The 24,940-nt window shown below is 34.9% G+C and overlaps 6 protein-coding genes across 8 annotated transcripts; 1 reads left to right on the forward strand and 5 right to left on the reverse strand.

The window, feature by feature from the left end:
* Positions 4,447–4,847, reverse strand: LOC109130768 (the record flags this gene model as incomplete). The annotated part of the gene is made up of 2 exons (XM_019240784.1): positions 4,447–4,459; positions 4,726–4,847. Coding segments are annotated over 2 exons (135 nt in total), but the record flags the coding sequence as incomplete, so codon positions are not given.
* On the forward strand, positions 4,847–5,909 carry LOC104764285 (protein FANTASTIC FOUR 4-like). The gene has a single exon (XM_010487782.2). The coding sequence runs from the start codon at positions 4,885–4,887 to the stop codon at positions 5,788–5,790; it is 906 nt and encodes a 301-aa protein (XP_010486084.1). The 5' UTR covers positions 4,847–4,884; the 3' UTR covers positions 5,791–5,909.
* LOC104764286 (mitogen-activated protein kinase kinase kinase 3) lies at positions 10,627–16,190 on the reverse strand. Of its 2 annotated transcripts, XM_010487784.2 has the most exons (18): positions 15,629–16,190; positions 15,493–15,534; positions 15,298–15,363; positions 15,098–15,208; positions 14,922–15,002; positions 14,762–14,839; positions 14,587–14,669; positions 14,360–14,444; positions 14,154–14,254; positions 13,978–14,017; positions 13,801–13,857; positions 13,686–13,732; positions 13,372–13,594; positions 13,061–13,288; positions 12,618–12,681; positions 11,132–11,366; positions 10,975–11,036; positions 10,627–10,887 (listed from the first exon to the last, which is right to left on the reverse strand). In XM_010487784.2, exons 1-18 carry the CDS (start codon positions 15,926–15,928, stop codon positions 10,826–10,828), a joined length of 1,965 nt encoding a protein of 654 aa, XP_010486086.1. In that variant the 5' UTR covers positions 15,929–16,190; the 3' UTR covers positions 10,627–10,825. The 2 variants fall into 2 exon arrangements, with proteins under 2 accessions (XP_010486086.1, XP_010486085.1); XM_010487783.2 differs by lacking the exons at positions 10,627–10,887; positions 10,975–11,036; positions 11,132–11,366 and adding exons at positions 11,878–12,138; positions 12,226–12,287 and having other exon boundaries at positions 12,383–12,681; positions 15,629–16,161.
* On the reverse strand, positions 16,439–17,567 carry LOC104764287 (uncharacterized GPI-anchored protein At3g06035-like). The gene is made up of 2 exons (XM_010487785.2): positions 17,346–17,567; positions 16,439–17,014 (listed from the first exon to the last, which is right to left on the reverse strand). Exons 1-2 carry the CDS (start codon positions 17,422–17,424, stop codon positions 16,485–16,487), a joined length of 609 nt encoding a protein of 202 aa, XP_010486087.1. The 5' UTR covers positions 17,425–17,567; the 3' UTR covers positions 16,439–16,484.
* On the reverse strand, positions 17,848–19,802 carry LOC104764288 (50S ribosomal protein L7/L12). 2 transcript variants are annotated; one of them, XM_019240624.1, is made up of 3 exons: positions 19,696–19,801; positions 18,910–19,153; positions 17,848–18,470 (listed from the first exon to the last, which is right to left on the reverse strand). In XM_019240624.1, the coding sequence occupies exons 2-3, from the start codon at positions 19,058–19,060 to the stop codon at positions 18,055–18,057; spliced, it is 567 nt and encodes a 188-aa protein (XP_019096169.1). In that variant the 5' UTR covers positions 19,061–19,153; positions 19,696–19,801; the 3' UTR covers positions 17,848–18,054. The 2 variants fall into 2 exon arrangements, with proteins under 2 accessions (XP_019096169.1, XP_010486089.1); XM_010487787.2 differs by lacking the exon at positions 18,910–19,153 and having other exon boundaries at positions 17,848–18,742; positions 19,696–19,802.
* Positions 22,658–24,139, reverse strand: LOC104744768 (peroxiredoxin-2F, mitochondrial). The gene is made up of 5 exons (XM_010487788.2): positions 23,841–24,139; positions 23,717–23,746; positions 23,475–23,633; positions 23,008–23,102; positions 22,658–22,911 (listed from the first exon to the last, which is right to left on the reverse strand). Exons 1-5 carry the CDS (start codon positions 24,054–24,056, stop codon positions 22,806–22,808), a joined length of 606 nt encoding a protein of 201 aa, XP_010486090.1. The 5' UTR covers positions 24,057–24,139; the 3' UTR covers positions 22,658–22,805.

Raw genomic sequence — 24,940 nt, forward strand, 5'->3', positions numbered from 1 at the left:
TGTGCATCATGGGCTCGAGTGACACAACAAAGTCAAATTATTTTCGTATATAAAATTATCATACTTTTAATTTGCTTGTGTCGCCTGTCGGTATTCGCTTAATAATTGTAAAACTTAACAAAATAATAAAAGCATCTTTTAGTAATAGGACACAATATCAAAAGGCAAAGCACGATCGTTTGGAGCGGCCAAAGGTTGCTATGCTACTTTCTAATTCATCTCTCTATGCGTTGGTTCGAAATTTAGGACCACATGTGGTGATCAAAGACTCGGTATGTATAGATTGATATTTGTCGACAGATTACGTCTGCAGGTCAGCTCCTTTTTCGACCTTTTCTTGATTAAATTATGTCATAACTTTTTACTCTCTCATGCTTACGTAGTTACGTTATAGGATCCTCTATTTTCATTTCATTTTTATATAATCGTTCTGTGTCAACTATATATATGATAAATCATCTCCTTCTTGATTCCTTCATGGAAAAGGAGAGATTGGAAAAACAAAATGAGGCATTCCCTACAAAAATAAAATAAATAATTATAGTGCAAATTATTCTTTTTTCGGCTTTTCTAAAAAAAAAACACAAACTAATTATCTCATCCATAAACTGTAAATATGTACAAACAACCGCTGTCATGTTTCCATATTTGAATGGGAAATTGAGTATGTCACATTACGAAAAATCTTATGTAGATATGTAACTTGTGTTGCCAACACAATTATGATTTTCTTCTCTCCATTATACCCATTTTATATGATGAATCTTTAAGCACATGATTTTAGTGGACTCTGATACTAGACGAACGTCAAAGTTGATCAATAATGAATATATGGAATTACATCAAAATCAACTAATTAGAAATGAAGTTCAGTGTATATTAGTTTGGTATCATATTTTAAATTTGGGATATATAATATTTCTATCACGAAAAAAGTTTGATAAGAATGAAAATTTACTATATAGTTTAGTTATGTGATTAAAGTTTTGCTCAAAAAAAAGTTATGTGATTAAAGATGCTTGAATGGAAGATTTGGAGTGAGATCAACAAGAAGAAGTTAATGTATATTAACATTTATGTTGTTTCAAATCATCTTCGCATCTGCTTGGCAATGCGAATACCCAAATTCTGATTCACATATGTGAAGTGCACTGAGTATTTGCTTGGTCATCATTATATTCATCCGCTAGGAACATAATGTAAATGTGGCTAGCTAGTACTAGATGCTGCGTACTAATTTTGGGAAAGAACTTAAAGGAAAAGGAAAAAACTGAGATCTACTTGTCATATATAATACACATCAAAGGTATTCTTCGTACCAAACCCCCTATGCATGGTCTCATCAAATTTTGTGAGAAACTATAATTTATAGGTCTACTTGTGAATGTCTGCTATACAACTTAGGAAAGTTTTGGTCTGCTAGTTAAAGTGATCATTATACAACACACAACTAGCATAACATATATATTATTATGCTCACAGTTCATCGATGGTGTCTAGCCTCTTATTGTATACACATTTCTTTATTCACACACAGTACACAAACTGGGAAAGCTTTTCCATTAAAGGAAACCCAGAATCTCAAAATCTCTCCCACTCACTTACAAAATTAGGAACGGCTTACACTTTCTTGCAAGTTATACGGTAAAATAACTACGGTAAAACCCCCTATGCATGGTCTAATGTAATTGTGCTTTTACATGTTTAATTTGCTGTGTTTACAAACATATTTGACAACATTTTTAGTGTTTTCATCAAGTATTATTCAAAGCTTTCAAGAGCATATATATGGAAAAATAAAAAAATCGGTTTGCCAGTTTTCCTTAAGTAGTTATTTTAATTAGTAGTTTTCCTATTATTTATTTATATTATCTTTTTACAGCCGTTTTCCTATTTTAATTTAGGTTTGTGTTTTAGAGTGTTTTATAGATTAGCGAGTTTTTTTGGTTCAATATTCGAACTTAGGGTTTTCTGTATATAGTTTCGAGTCTTGATTGATTTAACAAAAGAACTTTTGAATTTATTTTATGAGAATAGTATTCTCCATTTTTCTTGTTTCTACAGATTTATCAGGACCTTAACAATTTGAAGAGAACCTGGCGACTTGAACATTCTTATTTTAAAATCTATACGATTTTTTTGCATTATCGTTGCTTTTGTTGCGTAATAAAATTAAAAAGTTTCGTGTTTGCATATATATAAACAAAAGGTTTTAACTATCAAATGCGAACACAGTTGCGCTATAGAACATATATATTACTTTATATCATCATTCACATGGCTTAGAGTTAACGAAAAGATAGCTATAGTGAGTAGTGAGTGACCTTAGGGCATTTATTTACTTGTAAAGGTTGAATGCAAGTGTTGTTTTGTCCCTTTCTTTTTCAGAAAGAAAAGGGTTTAAATTAGGGTTTTTCGTACATTATATAATAGCGTAAGCATCTGAAAAAACAGTGAAGACAGAAGAGGGAAAGTGATAGTGGGGAATCAATTGCTGATTCACGAGTCTAATAATATGTGTCTTCCTAAGCTACTCCGTACGATTTTATAGGGGTAACATGGGTTGGACTTGGAGAGTGAAAAAAGCAACTTAGTGTTGGCTAGCCAAAGAGAAAAATGACAAATTTGATGTTAACTTAATACAACCAAACCCAACCTGGATTACTATTTATAACCACAATGTCCTGAATTTTAGAGAGAATATTCCAAAGTAGAAACCTATGTGGCTTTAAACTACTGGTCTTCTTTCTTAAGCGGAAAGTTTTTGAGTTTAATTAAATTTTGGACCTATATAATATACATATCTGTAGTTTTTTTGGAAATTTATATGTATCTGTATAAAAACCGATCATCTTAGAAAAGAAAAAAAAATGATTCACAATTTATATTTTTTGATATTCTATGTAAGTGTTTCGTTTACTACCAATTTATACAAATTTTTCACTACACATGCATGTTCACCGTTTGAATGTTTCTAGAATATTTCTCTCTTTTTATCCTTTACAAATAAATCCCACGATAACTAATAAATAAAAATAATTCCTATTAATTACAAAAGAATTCATGGGTGAACTACTCAAAATATCATGGTTAAAAATTTCTAATTATATATTTTTTTTAACTTCGAAATTCCGCTCTATAAAAACTTCAACCTGACACATATGGACCGGCGATATTTGAGAGACTTCACATCGTTAAGAAAATCACACTCCAATACTCAACAATATAAGCTATTAGTTATTATACTGTGACATGTCCCAGAGAACATGAATTTAGCGTTGTAGTACAAAAATATAGATCTAGTGAAGCTGAAACAATCTTCCTCTTAACCCGTTAAGTAATCCACTTATGTTTTTGATTCCTTTATTTCTTTCTAATATAGTAATGTAATTTTAGGGGCATTTTATATGATTTTAGGTCATAACAAGTGGGCGGAAAATGGGGTTTGTTCTTTGCATTCAACTACAGTGTTGTTGGGTAAGCGTGTTTTTGACACACTTTGTTTTTTTTTTTTTAATAGTACTTTTATTTCCGTGGATGATGCATGCATATTTTCAGTTCACGAAACATTCCTATCTAGATGTTAACGCCTAGATTGATGCCCATAATCTTATGCTTTTGGGGTTAATGGAAGAGATTTCAAAATTGTTGGGCTGTTGTTATCATGTTGGTAAATTGGGTTTAAGAATCAGCCGGCACACGAATCTTTTTGTTTAATAAAGAGTCATTCTCGTTATCAATCATGGTGAAACGAGATGTGTTGTTCATCAGTTCATTGTCGGGTTCTTTTAAATTTTGGTGAAAACAGACAAAAAGGAATATAACAAGCTTATATACAGAGCTAACAAAGATCAAAAACACCTTACGATCCACTCAACATTTTGTTTTTAACATTACTTCCGACGTATCTTTAACCTAGGTTTCATTCGGTTATAGTTTATGACATAAAGCAACATAAATGAAACAAAATTTAGTCTAATTCGATTAAATAAGGTTTTAGCTATAGTTTATCAATTTTGTTATTAACATTAATATTTTATATATATACATTAATTTAATAATTTAAAATGAGTTACATTATAAATAAAATTGTTCGATTTTTATGTCTTTGTATAGAAATATATATTCTGAACAATTTAAAATTTATATAGTTTTTGGTTAATTTTTATTCGGATTTTCAATTTGACATGACCAGGAGGATTAAATATTGTTTATTTGGGTCCAAAAATACATGTGCTCTCAAACAAGAAGATGATATGATTTTACTGCATTCATAGGACTTTCCCTTCCTTCTTTTTGTGGATTCTTTCTGGCCACATCACATGCACGAGGCTCGAGCTTTCCTCGACTCTGACTCGATCACATCTTCTTTTTTTTTTTTCTTTTTGCTATTTAAGTGCAAAAACTATGATTGCCCAAGCTCTCTTTCATTACTACATTAGTTGCTTACCACTTTTTACTACAAAGAAAGAAGAAAATAAAATACGATCTTTGTAAATGCATATTTACAATATGGAACTGTACAGTGACCCTATTCTATTCCTTCACCTTTTAATATATATATTTATTCCCATATACATTATGTGGCATACATAAATAATTTTCATTTTATTCAAGTTGTAGTGTGGAAAAAAGCTCTTTACCCACCATCTCTCTCTCTATACACTATACTAAACAATTCTTTCTCCATTTTTCTCTTTAATTATTTTCGTAAAAAAAGGTAACTTTTTGGCACTACAAATTGACACCCTCTCCCTCTCCTTATCCCTCAAATTCACTTCCAAAGCCTCTCTCATCTTCTCTCCTACTTGTCTCTCTCTGCTTCCTTGTTTCCACTCAACAACAAAATCTCTTACAAGAAATTTTCATCTTAATTTAAACCACATGGCAACTGTTGTGTATCAATCTTACTTTGAGTCTCAGCACTTTGAGCCAAGGGCTCTAAGACTCAGACTCTCTTCTCCTAATAATCTTCACTTATCCACACCTCTCAGATCCCATTTTCAAGAAGATTCTTCCGTTACTCCACAAGACAACACTACTACCACAAATGCAGCCTCCTTGCCCTCATCAAGTCCGAAGCCGGACTCTAACTCGGCAAGTTGGAGCTTCCTCGAGTCCCTTTCAAATTCGAGCTCTAATGATGAAGAGAAGAAGACATTATCAGTATTTCAATCTCCATCTTCGCGTAGAACTCTCAGCGATGAGAGCTTAGCGTTGTGCACTGAGAGCCTAGGGAGCGAGACGGGTTCTGATATCATTCATGAGGACGAATTTTTGTTCTCGGTTTCATCCGAATTACAAGCAATGGAAACTAAAACTGCGTCGGCGACATCAAGATCATCACGACAAGATAAGAGGAGAAATATGATGGCTTCACTTCCACCTCCTTTGACAAGTATGAGCGGTTTTGATTGCATTGAAGTCAAGTCCCACCGTGAAAATGGAAGATTGGTAATGACAGCCGCGAAACCCCTTCCGCGTAATAGGTGCATTCAGGACCGAAGCAATGGCTGTGTAAGACTTGCAATATTGATTGATTCTGATGACCACATAGACACAGAGACCAAAGAAGAAGAAGAAGAAACAACCGAGACCATGAGAGATAATGAAGAAGAAATTCCAGAACACGATGAAGAAAAAGTTGAAGAAGACGATGAAGAAGAAGTAGAAGAAGAAATTGAAGTAAAGTGTGTTGAGAAAGTTCAAAGATCAAGAAGATGTACTGAAGGAGATCGAGAAAACAGAGGATTTCTAAATTGGGAATCTTTCTGTGTTGCCACTTCCTAAAAAAAGAATCTTTTCTTTTTTTCTTTCTTCTGGTTTCGCTGTAATCACAGTTTCACACTCTTTTTTTCTCCCGCATTTTGTTTTCATTTTGTATAAATAACAATGGGTTTTTTTTTTAATTATTCACTCGCTATGTTAATTTGCTACGTACATACATATTTAAGTTTGCGTTTACCAGTTAAAAAAATTCTGATACTATAGTATTCAAATTAGTCGTTACCTAAATATGACGTAATCTAATTAAATTATATTGTTTTATTTTACGTCAATTAAACTGAATTTAGGTAAAGGAAAATTAGAGATGAGTTAAACAGTTAGTTAAATATGGTTAGGTGAGAGATTGGAGGAAATGTCCGAATGTAGTGGCAGACTGAGATTTGGGTAAGGGACGATTGTACCACGAAGATGCCTTCATCATGGGAACACACATCACTTCCCTCTCTGTCTTTTTTTGTTATTTGTTTCCACGTTTTTTTCTTTTCAAATTTAATTATGAGTCATATCTATCTCTAAGACTTAGAATTGTATCTAATTGGACGTTAGAAAAGATACTGATCCACTTTCATTAATGTGTTTTTTTTTTTTTTTTCTTATTTCTTACCACATTTTTTCTAAAATCTGAAGCCTTCATTTTCATCACGGTTTGTCATATATCTAACGAGATTGTGAAAGTTTGGCGTTCTTAAGTAATCAAAATTATACAATATGATGTAATTATATATATATATAAAATACGAATATAGAAGAATATGAAATAGACAAGGGATTATCTATGATGCCCAAAAAAAAAACAAAGGAGAGAAGTGACTAAATTGTGTCCGTACAATGACGACGTCATATATATGCTAAAAAGCTCTCCGAGTCTCCGCCTCTGATTCCCTCAAGGCCTCAACCTCTCTCTCTTTCTCTTAGCCCCACAAAAAAAAAAGGAAGCTTTTGGTTTTTCAAACTCGTTAATTTGTGAAAACTATCTTCGTTAATTTTTCCAAAATTTTAGTTATTAATTTGTACCTCATACGTAATGTACAAATATGTAGAACCACATCTTTTCCATAAAGATTATTGCTTCTTTTTAAAAAAAAAAAATCCACGACCACTTTTTTCCCACTTTATTTAGGAAAGAATAATGTTAGAACCGGTCTGAAAATATATACTATGCTTTCTTATTCATATTTTTTATTAGATTAGCACATGCATCCAGCAGGTAATGGAAAGATTAACTTGATTTACTACCTAAGTACGTACTACTTGTTGTAAATGCCAAATTGCATGGTTTTACTTACCATAAAAAAACCTGCATCCTTTTTTTTTTGTAAAGAAAAACCTGCATCGTTTCCCTTAATTGTTTTCTATGTTTTGCAAACATAAAGGTCCACATTGAAAATCCCTAAATCTTTTGATATGTATGTTTCTTTTTGATGACTACTCGTGTTTTATACATTTTAAGTTTGTGTAATCTAATTTATAGGCTTTAACCCGGCAGAAACCAATATCATTAGTTTTTAATTTAATTTGAGTGGGGTTTGAAATTTGATGTATACGTGCGATCCTTTTCACGTTTCTTTTTCTGCAAAGTTGTTTGCATGGGATCTGCGTCTATCCATTTGCGTTCTTTTTTTTTTTTTAATTATGTTTAGACTTGCATACAAGAAAAACATTTATCTATTATAAGCCGTCGATTTTTCTCAAAAACAATTTACTAATTGTCTAATAATGATAATAATGCTATATATATATATATATATGAATTAAAACCAAACAAAACCGGCCGTGTTCACTTTATTTTGAAAGTTAGCTACACATAGCCATATATAAAGCTTCATGCCATGTCCAGTTCCCACCCTTTTAAAACGATCTAATCCATTTGCCCTAATCAACTTGGCCTTATATGATTCATGACGCAATCCTTTATTTGGTACGTTTTTCGGAAATTAGGTTAGACCTTAATATATATTAAAAAATACATATAAAGCGAGATGATGCAATGCAACAATATGTAAATTTAGAGGAGAAATTAAACGAATTAATCACGAAAAGTAGAAGTGGTTGTTTTCTTGGTGGCTAAGAAGTGCAAAAGGATTGTGTGTAACCCATTTGCCCTTCTAATATTGTTTCCTTTCAGATAAAAACAACGAAATAAATATATATGTAATTTTAATGGAGTCTTCTTTAAGCAATGGTGGATGCCTTTTGATTCTTTAAGTTGTCGCTCTCTTTGACCGGTTAATAAAACTATTATACAAATTAATTAGTTCTTTTTTTTCCCCAAATGAATTACTTCATGGCTTTAATAAGGGAAACATCATGGAATATATAATTTTCAGAAAGTAGTAACAACTAACAACTAACAACTAAACAACCAATATTCTATTCATTCACATTCTAATTGTTTAGAGGTTCGGAGGGCTAGTTAGTACGGACAAAATTAAGATCAGCACATTTCTGAAGCCAAGACTATATATATATATATATTGGTTAAAAACATGACTTATATTAGTTCGAAATATGACTTATTTGTCTTTTGTAAATCCACTAAAATGTTATTGTAATCGCAAAAACCTGGACGTAAGATCTGAATTTATATTTCGATTATGAATGCAAAGTGGTCAAAATACTATTACTCGTTTGATCGCATAAGCAGAATATGGCAATCTCTTCATTGACATAAACATTCCAACACAAATCCAAAATGGATTTTATAATATCTCTAATCAAATTTGGAGTATATTTATACATTTTTTTTTCTATTGCTAGCTCGGAGAAATGAAAGTTTGGTGTCCAAGAAAATTAAAATTAACTAGAATTAGCTCATATATATCACTTTTTATGTTTGTTTTATCAACAGCTCATATCATCACATTTTCATAAATTATTTTAGACTGAAAGTTTCTCATCACGTCATATTTGAAGATATTTTCATCATTTCATTTGTATATATTTTTCCGTTGGTTCCGGGCCCGCGTCGTAGTGCAGCATGGCGACACAAGCAAATCGTAGCAACTCTATTGGTCGACTCTTGTCCTAACTTAATTGTTGGGTATATAAATTAGAAACGTGTGCATGGTTTAATGACGTTCATCTTCATTTAATACATATATAGTTATAAACTTATAATGATTAGGAGGAACATACAAATTAAACGAAAGAGGTCCCTCCCACAAGAAGTCAGGAGATTATAATTCTTTGACACGAATATCAAAAGTGTTTTTTTTTTCTTTTCTTTTTAAATGAAAAAAAAACATCCATCACAACACATACACTAGTGCCTTTTTTTTTTTGCTTTATAATTTAGTCAAATGATTTTGGATAATGCAATGCAAAAATCCGTAGGACCCAATCAGATTTCAAAATTTTGAGTTATGTTATGTGAGACTATGTCCACGTGAATTAAGTAGCATTTGGTAGCTTCTATGAATACTTCATATATATTTTCATTAATTTTTATTTACTTTCTAATATGATATATGTGCATAAATTACTATGTTTATGTTAGTCTATGAAATCTAGCTTTACATTTCTCTCTAATATAAATAAATGTACATTGTAACTTTTATTTTATGAGAGAAACTAATACAGTTTTTGTATAACATTTCTCTCATGAAATTTAATTATTAGAACTAATAGCACAGTTAGCATATATACGAAACTACTGTATAGTTTTAGCCAATTCCTCTTCTTTTTAACCTTTCATCTTTCAAATTTTAAAAACTTTTTGTCGTAATATGAACCTTAATTATGTCTACTTATATTTGGATTTAATTTGTTCATTTGATTGGAAAAACAATTTGAACTTTGTGTCCTACTTATTACAGAGAAGATTGTGTAATATAAATCAACAGAAAATATAATAATAAAAAGTGACGGAAAAGGGGTTCTCTCGCTCTATGTATCTCTCGTATCACTAGATATGGACTTGTCGAGAACGTACACAAAACCGAAAAAATCACATGTCCTTCTCGATTCTTTTTTATTTTGGGTATTTATAAGTGTATCTACTACACATATATATGGTCAAGACTTCAATCAAAAACGGTCCAAACACTGAAAAAAAGCGGAAAGCACAAAATCTTAAGTTTGATTATTAATAGATATGGAAGAGCAAATCAAGAAATTTTAAAGCAAGAAGATCTTCATGTTTCTCTTCTTTTTTTCTTTCTTTCAGTTTTGCTCAGCTTTTTTTTTTCGACAGCCCATCCTCCAACCAACGGTCCAACCAAACACTATAATATCATTCAACAAAAATTTCGAATCAAACAAACACTTTGGTTTATTTTCTTTTTTATCTTTTTTTTTTTGGTGAGTGATTGACTGATTGATCATGTAAAGGAGAAGAGAGGCAAACAATAGACACGTTACGTCGGAGTAGAGACAATTATAATTTGTTTGTGTAATCTTTTAAATCTGTAACAATGCAACTTAGAAAATTATGTTTCTCTCAAAAGTGAGTGTTTCACTTCTTCCATATAGTCTCCCGACACATTTCCTCTTATTCCTGGGTCCAAAGTTTCATGCTGCGTTCTTGGAAATTGCTTGTTCAAATTTCAACACAATTTTTTTTAAGTGATTTGTTTTCAAACTTGATCATGACTAAAAAAATCTATTTTTTTCAAGTAATTTACTGAACAAACGACATCAACTTAAAATAGCACATTATATAGATAGCAAACTGAATCACGGATATCAATTTATTATTCTTGAACCCTTCGGTCAGTGATATGCATGTCATAATGTCATAAAATCACCAAATGTCATTGGGTAAGTAACTATACTAGTTTTTTTACTTTAAACAAAATAACCATTGCATAATCGAACAACGACACAATTCTAGAGGGTTGATACTACTTCAAGTCAGATTTCAGATATGTATATATAACAATAATAATAGTACTATGAGCCGTTTACGAACTATCAACATATATCAAATACTAGTGATTGAAATTAACCCACCAACAAAAAAAAAAGAAACAAAAAGCAATAACAATCTTTTGGGGCTAACTTAAGAAAGAAAACATACAGTTCTTCTCTTAGCCGTTCACTATCCTTTGTGGGCTGATGATAATGGAGTCTTCCCTCCTGCACCAGTGTGTCGCATATTCTCTGCACAGAGTTTTACGATAAGTAAACAATGTATCAAATCCAAAACATATGCCTCAAATGTTTCTAGGATTAAAGAAAAATACTTGCCTCGATGCCTCTCAAGCTCTTCATAGAGTTCTTCTTCCCACTTCCGCCGTATCTCTGAAAAACTGAGGATGAATTCAAAGAAGGAAACATCAGCACCAACAAAACAGCCCAAATTCAGGCTTTCAAACATTAGTAACTTCAGCACGAGCTAACTCACCAACGTCTACTAGTTACTCCCTTCTTGGTCGACTCGCTGACTTGGCTTGGTTCTGTTCCTGGTTGCATAAGTCTGCTTGTGTTCAGTGTACGTTTGGAGCTTTTGAGCGGGCTTGGCATAGCATCATTGATTGCTGAGAGTCGTCTACTCGGAAGTCGTTTAGGTGACTTGCTTATACTTGGTAGGTTTGGTAACTTGAAGCTATTTATGTCTCCAAGTGCACCTTGGGGTATTCCTGGATTCATAGCATTGTGNAGACACGTTACGTCGGAGTAGAGACAATTATAATTTGTTTGTGTAATCTTTTAAATCTGTAACAATGCAACTTAGAAAATTATGTTTCTCTCAAAAGTGAGTGTTTCACTTCTTCCATATAGTCTCCCGACACATTTCCTCTTATTCCTGGGTCCAAAGTTTCATGCTGCGTTCTTGGAAATTGCTTGTTCAAATTTCAACACAATTTTTTTTAAGTGATTTGTTTTCAAACTTGATCATGACTAAAAAAATCTATTTTTTTCAAGTAATTTACTGAACAAACGACATCAACTTAAAATAGCACATTATATAGATAGCAAACTGAATCACGGATATCAATTTATTATTCTTGAACCCTTCGGTCAGTGATATGCATGTCATAATGTCATAAAATCACCAAATGTCATTGGGTAAGTAACTATACTAGTTTTTTTACTTTAAACAAAATAACCATTGCATAATCGAACAACGACACAATTCTAGAGGGTTGATACTACTTCAAGTCAGATTTCAGATATGTATATATAACAATAATAATAGTACTATGAGCCGTTTACGAACTATCAACATATATCAAATACTAGTGATTGAAATTAACCCACCAACAAAAAAAAAAGAAACAAAAAGCAATAACAATCTTTTGGGGCTAACTTAAGAAAGAAAACATACAGTTCTTCTCTTAGCCGTTCACTATCCTTTGTGGGCTGATGATAATGGAGTCTTCCCTCCTGCACCAGTGTGTCGCATATTCTCTGCACAGAGTTTTACGATAAGTAAACAATGTATCAAATCCAAAACATATGCCTCAAATGTTTCTAGGATTAAAGAAAAATACTTGCCTCGATGCCTCTCAAGCTCTTCATAGAGTTCTTCTTCCCACTTCCGCCGTATCTCTGAAAAACTGAGGATGAATTCAAAGAAGGAAACATCAGCACCAACAAAACAGCCCAAATTCAGGCTTTCAAACATTAGTAACTTCAGCACGAGCTAACTCACCAACGTCTACTAGTTACTCCCTTCTTGGTCGACTCGCTGACTTGGCTTGGTTCTGTTCCTGGTTGCATAAGTCTGCTTGTGTTCAGTGTACGTTTGGAGCTTTTGAGCGGGCTTGGCATAGCATCATTGATTGCTGAGAGTCGTCTACTCGGAAGTCGTTTAGGTGACTTGCTTATACTTGGTAGGTTTGGTAACTTGAAGCTATTTATGTCTCCAAGTGCACCTTGGGGTATTCCTGGATTCATAGCATTGTGGAATTCTTCGAGCAGAGGGGTCTGCAACTTTTTCAAATCGTGAGCCTTGACACAACAGACAAAAAAAGAACAAGTGACGAATATTCAGATATCATCACAAAATCTCATTTCGTTAGCAGAGATGCATCTAAAAATTCCAGGTAGACTAAGCAAAGAAGAGCCAGAGTTGCAAAGAAGATGATTATGAGTATTAAAGAATTGAAAAGGGAAAGCATATACCACACCAAGCATGAAAACCAGAGTCCAATGTCGCTATGTGCATATGTTCAACATTAACAAAGTTTAGTAGCTTAAAAAATTTCAAAATTTCCTGTTGCAGGTCTTTTAAGTCTAAGTTTAGCAAATGAATCTTGTAAAACATGAATCATGCACAGTATAAAAGTATTAACTGATTTCTCACCCAGATACTACAAAGAGGCCTTACCTTCTCATCCAAAAATGATTTTATTTTTAACTCTGTGGCTTTATAATCTTCCTCTGCAACGGAAGAGCCACCAGCAAATGTTAAGCTGGTTTCCTCATCAAATGGAACCCCAGATTTGAGTTCAGCAGCTTGGTAAGAAAGCATGTTAGATTTGCTTCTCATCACTTCTGGGCTTTCATCAAACTTGCAAGACCAGTTATCCGTCGAATCACTCATGGGATTAAAACTCTGTTGAAAATTAAAACGTTCCTTCCCACTGTCAGTATAACTGCAATCAACAGACATGTTTGAAAATCAGAAGAATATATTACCTTGTTTAAATCAGTGGACTGTGAAAAAACATTAGTTCTGACTGATTCAATGTTGCAGAGATCATCCATGTCGGTCTGACAAAGGTCATCAGAGTCTCCATCTCCCAAACAATATCTTGAGTTATTTGACTTCTGTGTGTATATAGTGGAAGTCCTCAAGCTTCCTAGTTCACAGACATCCCTTAAGCCTGAACACGTTGACCTCCGGATCGACGAGTTTATTCTGAAACAAAAGAGGAAGTAAAATAAGAATCAACAGATCAAAATCATGGATCATAACAATATAGAAACTAGAGCTGCAAAGGAAAACTTACGAACTCCTAACATTCAATCCTTGAGTGGCTATTGGGTTTCCACATTCCTGATATATAGGGGAGGGGGTCAGAAGGTTGAAGAACAAGAACAAAGTTTACTGCATAATGTACTAACCGTTAGAGAATTACTGTAAGCCGGATAAGATTCCTGGCTTCCAGTGACAAACGGGTGCTGCAAATGTTAAGCAGCTGTTAGCACTATAAGCAACAATAATAACTTAGTATTGTGCCTTGAGAGTAAGGACCCTTTCACAATTGTGGGAAATGAAGGAAGATATAAGATTTACAACACCTGAAGCAATTCGGATGCAGAGAGTCTCAAGCTTGGTTCTCTGCAAATATAATTTATCTTATCAATAAGACAACAGATATAAATGCTCCCTTGAAATAGAAAGAAAGGTGGACATCGGTCTGTACAGGAGCTATCTCTACAGAAAAGACAATAGAGGAAGTAACATGTGTACTTACTTGTGCAAGCATTTCAATAGAAAGTCTTTAGCGTCTGGTGAGAGGTCTTCTGGAATTGGAGGATGAGCTTTTGTTCTACCAATATGAAGGACAGCGGCAAACTGGAAGCAAAAATTCTTAGTTCTTCTTAGGTTTCTAAAATAAAAGGCAGTTTCATATGCATCAACAATATTGGAAAGTGTCCTTCACCCAGTGAATCTGTTTACCTGCTGCTGATACTGCTCACTCCAGGGAGACTTCCCCGTAGCCATCTCAATCACAGTGCACCCAACACTCCATATATCAGCAGAGCTACACAGGGAATTATAGATGAGAACCCATTCCCACAAACCAGAACATGTATAATCGATCATCTTCAAAAAAGGTATAAGATAAAAGAAAGTAGGAGATGAGGAGAAGATGATAACTAGTAGGGTATTCAAGAAATACTTACAAGCTATGACCAGTCTGAAGAATGACCTCAGGAGCCATCCAATACGGCGTCCCCTTCATTGATTTGGCACCATTGACTGTAGCCTGGAAGCATAACAATGACAAGTTTTAGAGTATAGAAGAGAAGAGGCAACATATTGAAATATGACTGAAGAGAAAGAGAAGCGCAATCATACTAGCTCTACAACTTTCTTGGAAGCACCAAAATCTGCGAGTCTGATGCACCCTTTGTTATCGACCAAGATATTCGCCCCCTAGGAGAATGTGACAAGAATTAGAGAGGAAATTTTTATCAACCACAGGCACATTCACATGTTGGGAAAAAGAGGAAAGTACCTTAATATCTCTATGCATGATCCCATTCTTGTGAAGATACTCCAGACCAAGCAAAATTTGCTTAGTGTACATTATAATTACCTATTCAGAAAGGTTCAACAAACACAACATTCATCACCTGTGATGCTCAAACACAAGAACTTAGCAAAGTTCAGGTATAGTAGTCAGAAACTTACAGGCTCTGGAAAAGATCCAAACTTTTCCAACAAAGTAGATATTGATCCACCAGGAACAAATTCCATCAAAATATTCAAGGAATCACTCTCTCTTACAGTACCCAAGTATCTCTGCAAACAAAAACAACAAGATAAATAGTGAGAAGAATGCAAAGACATCAATTGTAAATAAAAAGAACTAAATGGATTCGCCTACTCACAACAATGTTAGGATGTGAAAGGTTCTTAAGAAGTTGTACTTCTTCCTCAAGCTCTCGGATATGATCCTATGAAAGACCCCCCAAAAAAAAAAATAGTTCCTCAACCACTTAGGGAAACACAAACAGTTACCAAATTGGGAACAGATTTAAAAAAAAAAAAAAAAAAGAAATTGGAAATTTCACCGTAACTCTCACCTGAGTCTTCTCCTTTGAAGCACTGCTAGGAGCGATTAAAACCTAAACCCCAAAAAACAATCGCGAATCAGCAGAACAGATCACAAAATTAAAAAGCAATTGAAGGTAATTAGAACAAAGAATTTGAAAAACCCACTTGTTTAATTGCAAGAAGCTCGCCGGAATCGAGGTTCATTCCCATGTAAACCCTCCCAAAAGCACCGCAACCGATTAATTCCCCTTTCCTCCACCGAATCGACGACGACGGTTCTTCTTCCTTTCTAGGAGCAGGAAGTCCAGGAGGCGGCTTTGCGAAGAGACCAATACGAGAGCTACGGATACTGGAGTTAATCTTCCCGACGAATCCACTAAGACCTCCGCCGCCGCTACCATCGTCTCCGGCTAAAGAAGACCGGAAAACCAAGGATCGCCGAACCGATCCGAGAATATCCTGCATTTTTTTTTCCTAGTGACCCGACGGTGAATACGCAGTAGAGAGATCAGTGAAGATTAGTCATTGCTTCTTCCTCTTCTTCTTCGTGATGTGTGTAAAGGGAAAGTTCGAGGAGGAGAGGAGGGAAAGAGAAAACTCGATCTGTTTTTCAAAATTAAAGGCTCTCTGAGAGAGAGAGAGAGAGAGAGAGACTGTTTCTGGCGTTTTTCCCATTGAAACCCTCACAAAATTTTCCAAATTACCCCATTCTTTAATGGGCCTTCTTATTGGGCCCTTATGGTAAAGTTCTCACCTGTCAAAATTTCCATATTATGTTGTCGGTCGTTGTCTTTTTCCTCTACCGACAATATAATATCATCACATCATCACATGCCTTAAGTTTAAAATATCTATTCGAACAACAACAAAAAAGTTTAGAATATCTGTTCCACAATGGAACCAATAAAAGTTTGTAGTTTTCTTGTTACTATAGAGTTATTAAATTTTTGTTAAAACCTGAAAGATCAGATGAAATAAGATAATTTATTCAGTCTTAAAGGAAAAGTGTTTGAGACATATCTCAATAGAGGAAGAAACAAAAGGAAAACATGAAAACTAGCAAATAATTAACGAGACTAGCGCTAACCGTGAAGCCATTTGAATCATCATCATCATGTTTTGTATCTGTATCTGTAGAATAGCTTCCTTCAGGTGTGTTGGTAGTGAGAACCACAACGATCCAGTTATCTTCTTTACCAATACCAATCCCTGTATACTTGGAATCGTTCAAACCTAACGAGTATTGCGTCTTTGTGAAGTTTGTGAGGACGAGACTTGATTCTAAGCGAGGAACACATGCTGGCATGACCATGCCGTCTCTTGTGTCAGTTACGTTTAAGTGGCATTTGGATAGCATCTTAGGGTAGTTTGCGAACTGTGGCTCTGTTCCTGGTACTGTGAATGAGCCAGTGTCGTTGGTGCAAGGTTTGTTCTTGAATTGGTCTGCGATTTCGTCGGCTAGACACTCTGCGTTTTCGTTCTTGCTGAAGACTGTTAGATTCTGTGTTGTTCTGTAGCTGTTGATCCCTGTGAGAAGAATGTCCTCTTCATCTGCGCAACCCCATAAAAAGACTCTGGTTTAAGTCTATATAATTTGGAGGAACCATATAATATGGTCCATATTCACAATCTAAAGTAAAATTCTTGTTCTTTGGAAAGCAGATCAATACACTTGAGAGAAAGTATTACCCTTTATAAACAAGTATTAACTTTTTTATGTTTGAGATCTATGCAAAACCTTCTAAATGAAGTGACGTGAACAGATACTAAGAGATTTCAGACCAGATCTAAAGACCCTAACACCAATCAAAATATCAAATAGCAATAGAGAGAGAAAGAGTTTCAAGAACAATGGAACAGAGAAAGAAAGAGAAGAAGTTACCGGTGTCGCCAAGAACAGGGCGATTGAGGAAGAGGATGATGGAGAGAAAGAGAAGAAGTGGAAGCTTGTGAATCGCCATTGAAGCAGGTTTCTAGAGTTTCTCTACTGATATTGGCCTACTTATATTTATTATTGATAAAGGAGAGTGAGAGAAATGGTTACTTAGCTTTTACTCTTTAAAAAGAGTTGTTTGATTCTGTTCTGCTTTTCTTGTCAGCTCGATTTTGACGCTGTGCCGACCATTAAAGGCATTATTAACTAATCCCCTTGGTCCCCCTCTCATCCTATACGGTATCGTTTCTGATATAAGGATTGGACCAGGGTCACCAGACTAGCCATTGTAGCCTTGTTTCAAAAGGCTATTATTGACCAAGTTTCTACTTAATGCATGTTAAAGAATAGAGATCTTCAATTAGGATAAACCAATGTGATCAAATTTAGAAACTAATCTAAGTTTTGTTTTCGAAGTTCATCCACAAAAGCAAAATGAGAGGAAATCAAATTTACTGCAGGAAAATAAAAAAATTGGCCGCAGCTTATAGAAAGTCACTTGCAAAATACAAAGTTGAATTTGAAATTGAGTAAAGTTTTTAAAAACTCAATGACTAATTGATTTGTTATTACAAAACATCTACCGTAAGTACCAAGATGTGATCACAAGTACCAAAAAGCAAATCAAACAGAAAGCAATTCAAGTCTCAAAAGTCACTTACTCCATAACTGCTACTCCACCTACAGCTTTGATCTTGGCAATGATTTCATTAGCTTCTTCCTTTGTCACGCCTTGTTTAAGAACAGAGGGGGCTTTCTCAACAAGCTCTTTCGCCTCCTTCAGACCCAAACTCGTGAATGCTCTCACTTCTTTTATCACTTTGATCTTATCAGATACATTAAACTTCTCCAACTTCACGTCGAAAGCCGTCTTCTCTTTCTTCTCCTCTGCTTTCCCGGCTCCAGCATCTTGATTTGCTCCTAGACTCAAACCCTCCGACGAAATCATCTGTTGTTTTGGAAGCCTCAGGTGTTCATTGAGTGCAGGACCAATTTGTTGCCGTTCTTCTGGAGATAATGCAGCTATACGCTCAGCTAGCTCCACGATTTTGTTTGAAGGCTCGGGTCTAGGACCATAAGGATCATAAACTGATGGGTATTTGTATTTCTTGGGTTTAGCTTTGGAAACAGAGTCTTGCTGCAAGCAACGCACTTGCACAGACCAGATTACACCCGGTTGACACTGGCGAGAACGAACGTTTCTGACAAGTGAAATTAGCTTCATGACTATATATATATTCCTCTGCTATCATACAAACTATCAACCAAAGATCATTTCATGTGACCAACACAAAGTGTACTTTGTCTCCTCAAAACCTTCACAAGACAGCAACAGTAAAACTCTCCTGTGTTGCAAACAAAAATACAATAACTTTAGCTTGCGAACTACTAATTGATTGAAAGAGATCAAAATAGCTGTCTAGTTTCGGCCAATCCACAGCAACTATCTGATGGAACTAGTACTTAACTACATAACAATCTCAAGAACACAATTTGNGCTCGGGTCTAGGACCATAAGGATCATAAACTGATGGGTATTTGTATTTCTTGGGTTTAGCTTTCGCGACAGAGTCTTGCTGCAAGAAACGCACTTGCACAGACCCGAATACACTCGGTTGACACTGGCGAGAACGAACGTTTCTGACAAGTGAAATTAGCTTCATGACTATATATAATCCTCTGCTACCATACAAACTATCAACCAAAGATCATTTCAAGTCTCAAAACCTTCACAGGACAGCAACAGTAAAACTCTCCTGTGTTACAAACAAAAAAGACAATAACTTTAGCTTGCGAATCACTAATTGATGCAAAGAGATCAAAATATAGTTTCGGCCAATCTACAGCAACTATCTGATGGAACTAGTGCTTAACTTAACTACATAACAATCTCAAGAACACAATTTGTATCGTATCAGTTAAGATTCAAAAGTGTTCTCCTTTGCAGATGAAATGCATTATTTCACAAAGTTCAGTGAAGCAAAATGGTGAACTAGAAAGGATGATAAAAGAGATTCATAAGATCGATTTCAGAGTCAATGACGGCACTACGAGCCCCAAAATTAGTTTGATTTTACACAGTCGTATCAGATTCGATAGTCTAAAGGATAATTACTTACAACCTAAAAAAAAATCACTGAACCATTCCCGATAACAGAGAAACAAATCTCGAAGATTGTAAAAAACTAAACCCTAGCAAGTTCGCAAGTTTATCACAGTTCCGAAATCAAACAGTGGGATCTCATGAATCATAAACCTAAAACCGGAGAAGAAGATGAGAAAGAAGGAAATAGCTTACCTCCGGCGGCGCGAACGGCAAGCTTCGCCGGCTCTGGGGTTGATGATTTAGGTGCAGTGAGAGACGGAGATGAGTCACCACCACGAGAGAGAGAGAGGGTTTAGGGTGAAGCAACAACACTACTCCTCTCCTCTCTTTGGGCCCCAAATTAGTTCTTCCTAATGGGTTAAGCCCATTAAGGATCTCCTCAACAAATTTTCCAAAATAATAAATATTGCTAATTATATCGTTTTTTATTTAGAGTGAAAAAAATTACTCTACTTGATTAATTAATTACGGCAACGATCTGATGATGTTATTGGATCTGATGATATATATATAATTTGTGCGTATTAGAAATTATATAATAAGATATATATTTTTTTGACAACTAGAATTTATATTTATCTGTAATCTCTTGAGTTATTATTAAGCCCCAATTACGGTCTTATAATCATCTACAAAAAACAAATTCTGAGGATTAAAAAATTAAATCATGAAATATTTTGCGGAAACACCAATTTTGACAAATGATCTAATCCTACGATAAAGGTTGTATAAATTCATAATCAAGGGTTTAGATAAATTCAATTCCTTTAAGTAATATTATTCACATCTTATCAAGTAAAATAAAAAAGTCATAAATTCAATTCTTTTTTTACCAGGAGCCAAATTGTGGTTTACACTATATATAACAATACACCAATAAACTTGCACTCTCTCCATAAGCTTACTTTTGCTCTAGTTTTCGTCTACTTCACCAATTCCATCGATTTCACAATGGCTAACGCTAAAGTAGTTCGTATTATCATCGGAATTATTGGTACGATATGCTTTTCTCTCTCTCTATCTCTAATTACAACAAATATATTTATTTTTAATTAAAATAAAATCAATAAATATAAGTACTATATTTTTCAATTGCATGCATATATTCCCTGGAACGGCGGAAGCCAAACGAGGTTGCAAATTGTTTCAGCGAAGAAAGCTATGTGTTTAATTTGAAGTTTCTTCTTTTGTAACTAATTGATTCTTGCATACGTACACACACACATACACATTGATGGTTGGAAATTCTTGTGCTCTCATCAGTGAAAGCATGTTTTATTTTAATTAGCACAAGCTCGACATAGCTATGTTATAATGTTACTGATAAATTTTGTTTCCTCTCGCCTAATGCAGGGACTGTTATTTCCTCTTTGGTCTCCCTCACAAGAATGTAATTATCTTTGTTCTTCTTCTTCTTTTTTCTTTTTTTTTTTTCTTTTTCTTTTCACATGTACAATATCGTCTGCGTATGTATGTTTTTTATATTAGGAACGTTTTGTAATTTTGAATTCTATACCTTCTCTAGCTTGCCACTGATTAAGATTATCTTTCACATATCTAGATAAAGATTAAATTGTAGTTAGAGTAATAAACATTTGTATATATACACAGGCCAAGGTTTATACAGATATACAAGACGAAATCAGTGGAGGATTATGCACCTCATGAACGTCATGTAGGGTTGTTGATGAAATATAGTTTGTGGGTTTTGTATGGTCTCCCTCTTTTCCACAAGGATGGCATCCTCGTCACCATTAGTAATGGCATCGGTTCCATAATCGAAGTTATCTACCTGGTTAGCTTTTTGATCTACTGCGGCGGCAATGAACGAGAACGAGTATGTTTCATCTTTAATGTTTAAATTAATCTTTCATCATCTTTTGTATATATATATATATATATATTGCCTATAATTTTCTCTGATGATGTGGATGTTGATGCACAGAGGCGGGACACTCTTTTTATGGTTTTGTTTGGGATTCCTATTGTGGCATTTTTCTCTTGTTATTCTATTTTTGGAGCTGAAACTTTATCATTTCGACATACATTCATTGGTGTTTTTTGCAACGTGCTCACCACAATTATAGATGTTATAATTTTGACGGTATGCTCTCTCTCTCTCTCTCTCTCTCTCTCTCTCTCATTTGATGGATAAATTATTAACTAATTATGGGTTTTGATTAAATTATTTTTATGGGTGATACAATAGAGATACTACGAATACGCACCCGTTTGGTTGTCCTTGGCTAGTTTGATCAAAGATGGAATTTGGACTGCTTATTCTTTGATCTACAAATTTGATATCCACGTCCTTGTAAGTATTCTTTTTTACTTTTTCCTTGAATACTTGAATACTATGTATATATTAATTGGTTGATTTTTCATGTGTAGAATGTTTTGAATTGTAACGTTTTGTTTCAATTTGTTTGCTTTGATGGGACAGATAAGCAGTGTTTTTGGAATGTTGTTGTGTGCTTCTCAATTAGTGTTCTGCAAATTGGTAATTGAACCCGACGAATATGCCACTGGGTCCAAAGAGACAGATCGGGTTGTTGTACCCCAACTGCGAATGTGTGAAGTTTAATTGGTGTCTGGATCCTACACAGTTAGAAGTTTTGGTTTTGTGGATTTAGTTTTTCTGTCTTGTTATGTCATTCAGCTAGAGAGATCACCAATTTTAAAAGATAATTAAGAAACGGTTTTAAGGAGGATTAATGTTTTAATTAAGCTTCATATACTAAAACGAATCCATAACAGCGACTCCACCGGCAGCTTTTGACCTTTGTCATGATTTCGTTAGCTTACACCTTTGTGTACTCACGGACGAGGCATTCTCCAGAATATCCATCGATTATGCCAGGGCCAAGCTCATCAATGTTCTCACCTTGGCCCATGCAAATACCACTTTCCTCCTTGCATCTGCTTCAAACTTGACCAGCTTCACAACAAACTTCTCCTTTGCTTTTCCGGTTCCAGAATCATCTTAAACAAGTTGGGATATCACTGTCTCAGGCCAAACTTTATGTTAACAATGGCGACAAGTAAAGTCATATCCCTAAACCATTTATGTTTCTCTAAACTTGCGCTCACAATTTTGACGACATCATCATATTGGCTTATACTTTATTATGATCCAGATTTACATTTTGGTGAGAAATATAAAGACATAATTTTTATTAAAACTGACACTGTGGAAAACAAAAAGAAAAGTAACGCTGTTACTTGGTATGATCCTTCATGTTCGGATCAAACTTATTAGCAGTTGCAACTCAGAAGAAACAAAAACTCATCGAAATACTATTTTAGATTTGTCCTAAGATGACTTCTGCCCCCGAAACCTTGAAGTCAGACGGTGCTTCTTCCACGTTCACCGCCTTAACCTTACCGTCTTCTACATAAGCTGACCATCTGAACATAGACATCACAAAGGCCAACCAATCTCTTAGATCAATGGTTCAGGGAAACAAAAAAAATTACTAAAAGTGGACTTTGCAGTGGTTTTACCTCTCAGACCGAGGCCCGAGCAATGCAGCAGAGAGATCCTTGTCAAGCCCCAAGCTTTTGTGGAATTTCCCATCAAAATCCCCATAAAACTCAATCTGATATGACAACGTTCAAGAGCATCAAATTCTAAGTCATTTGTGCTAGCATGTAACACTATCCGAACATAAACATAAAAATCTCTTGTAAAGCTAGTCAATATCAAGTATGAAGTTTCCAATGAAAGAAGATCCTTCTAATCATGTGAATGTAATATTGAGACCATAGACAATATTAGAGTACTATAGTCCAATCTATAAGAGGTAGATTGATATCATGACGTTCACCACTCAAAATCTTAAGACAACAAAGCCATGAATGAACCGAAGATACAAAATCAAGTTTTCTCAAGGCAAAGAACCAAACCAGCAGGCACTACACACACACACACCAGATCAGGCTAATGTCGAAGAACAAAGCTAGGAACTTACTGCATCTTTAGCACCAATCTTCTCTGCCCAACCATTGATAGCATAAGGATCATTAACAGAGACACATATGACAGAATCAATGCCTTTGGCTTTAAACTTATCAATATGGCTCTTGTAGCTAGGGACATGCTGCTGTGAACAAACACCCGTGTAAGCCCCCTGAACACAGAAAACGAATCAGAACTCACAAGCATGATCAAGACATAAAAATAGAAGATGAAAAGATAGAAAATTTCTCTTACAGGGAGTCCAAAGATGACAACTTTCTTCCCCTGTAACCAAACCAAACACACACAAAAGTTATGTCAGGAAATTGAAGTACCCATCTGAATCAAAAATGGTTAGGAAAGAAAGATTAGATCGAACCTTGAAGATATCTGATAAAGGTGTGGTGGAGAATTTAGAGGAAACGCCTTCGTCCCAGCTGCGAGCTTTCTGGAGAGAAACACCAGGCGCCGCCGAGGTTATGTCAGTGCCCTCCGCGAGCTTTGAGAAACCCCTCGAGTAAACTCCGATCCGGGCACTATTTGCGGCCGATCTTAGACCCGATAAATTCCTGAGCTTTAGAATTGACATCGCCATCGCCAAAAGAATAATGAGAACGAGTCAGACAAACCTCCTCAAGACTGAAGAGTATCGACTGCTCAGACCTTTCTGAAGAAAACCTCTTGCCGTTTTGTAACAGTCGAATCAAACTGCATGTTGTTTTAAAGTGAGATTCTGTTACAACATTCGTGTGTGGCGGTTGTAGTATCGACTAGAAGAAGAGGTCGCTAATTAATTTTATCCCACATCGACCTAAAAAACCAAAACTAAGCTAATCAATTCATCCCACATCGACTAAAACCAAAACGACACCTCAAAGTTCTAGTAAAAGTGGCTAACTTGTCCGAGGTGTAGTTGAACGTCTGAGAAGAGAGAACTCCATTGACGTTCTCAATCTCAAAGCAAAAGATTCAACTGTTAGAAGGAAAGGAGACCAAATGTCTCTGAGAGTGTGACGTTGTAAGAAGGGATTATCCAAACATGTGATCTGTATATTCTGAAAAAACATTCTCTTCTTTACCAAGTAAAAAATACATTCAAATGAGTTCTTTGATTTCTCTACCAAAAAAAAAAAAAGCAATTTGCTGAAAGACCGGCGATACAGAGCTACTCGGAGCACTTGGCGTCATGAATCTTGACGAGTTACTATCAGCAATGTAGATATTCTGAATTGGTATAATCGACTAGCTGCCGTGGTAGTTGATTGAGATACTTCAATTTAAGAAGAAGGTTTTAAGTACTCGTCAATGTTTAAGCTTCCCCCAAAAACACTTCAATAAACTTGTCGGACTCTCTGAAATTACAAAAGACAAGCAAAATTGGAATAGTGATATAGCAGTCTAGTAAGAGGAAATTATGTTTGATGACAAAACGAACTACTTAAAGGCGTTAGAAACTTACTATTTGGTTTTGGTTTTGCT

The sequence above is a fragment of the Camelina sativa genome, chromosome 19 (assembly GCF_000633955.1).
Source record: "Camelina sativa cultivar DH55 chromosome 19, Cs, whole genome shotgun sequence".
Taxonomy (NCBI): Eukaryota; Viridiplantae; Streptophyta; class Magnoliopsida; order Brassicales; family Brassicaceae; genus Camelina; species Camelina sativa.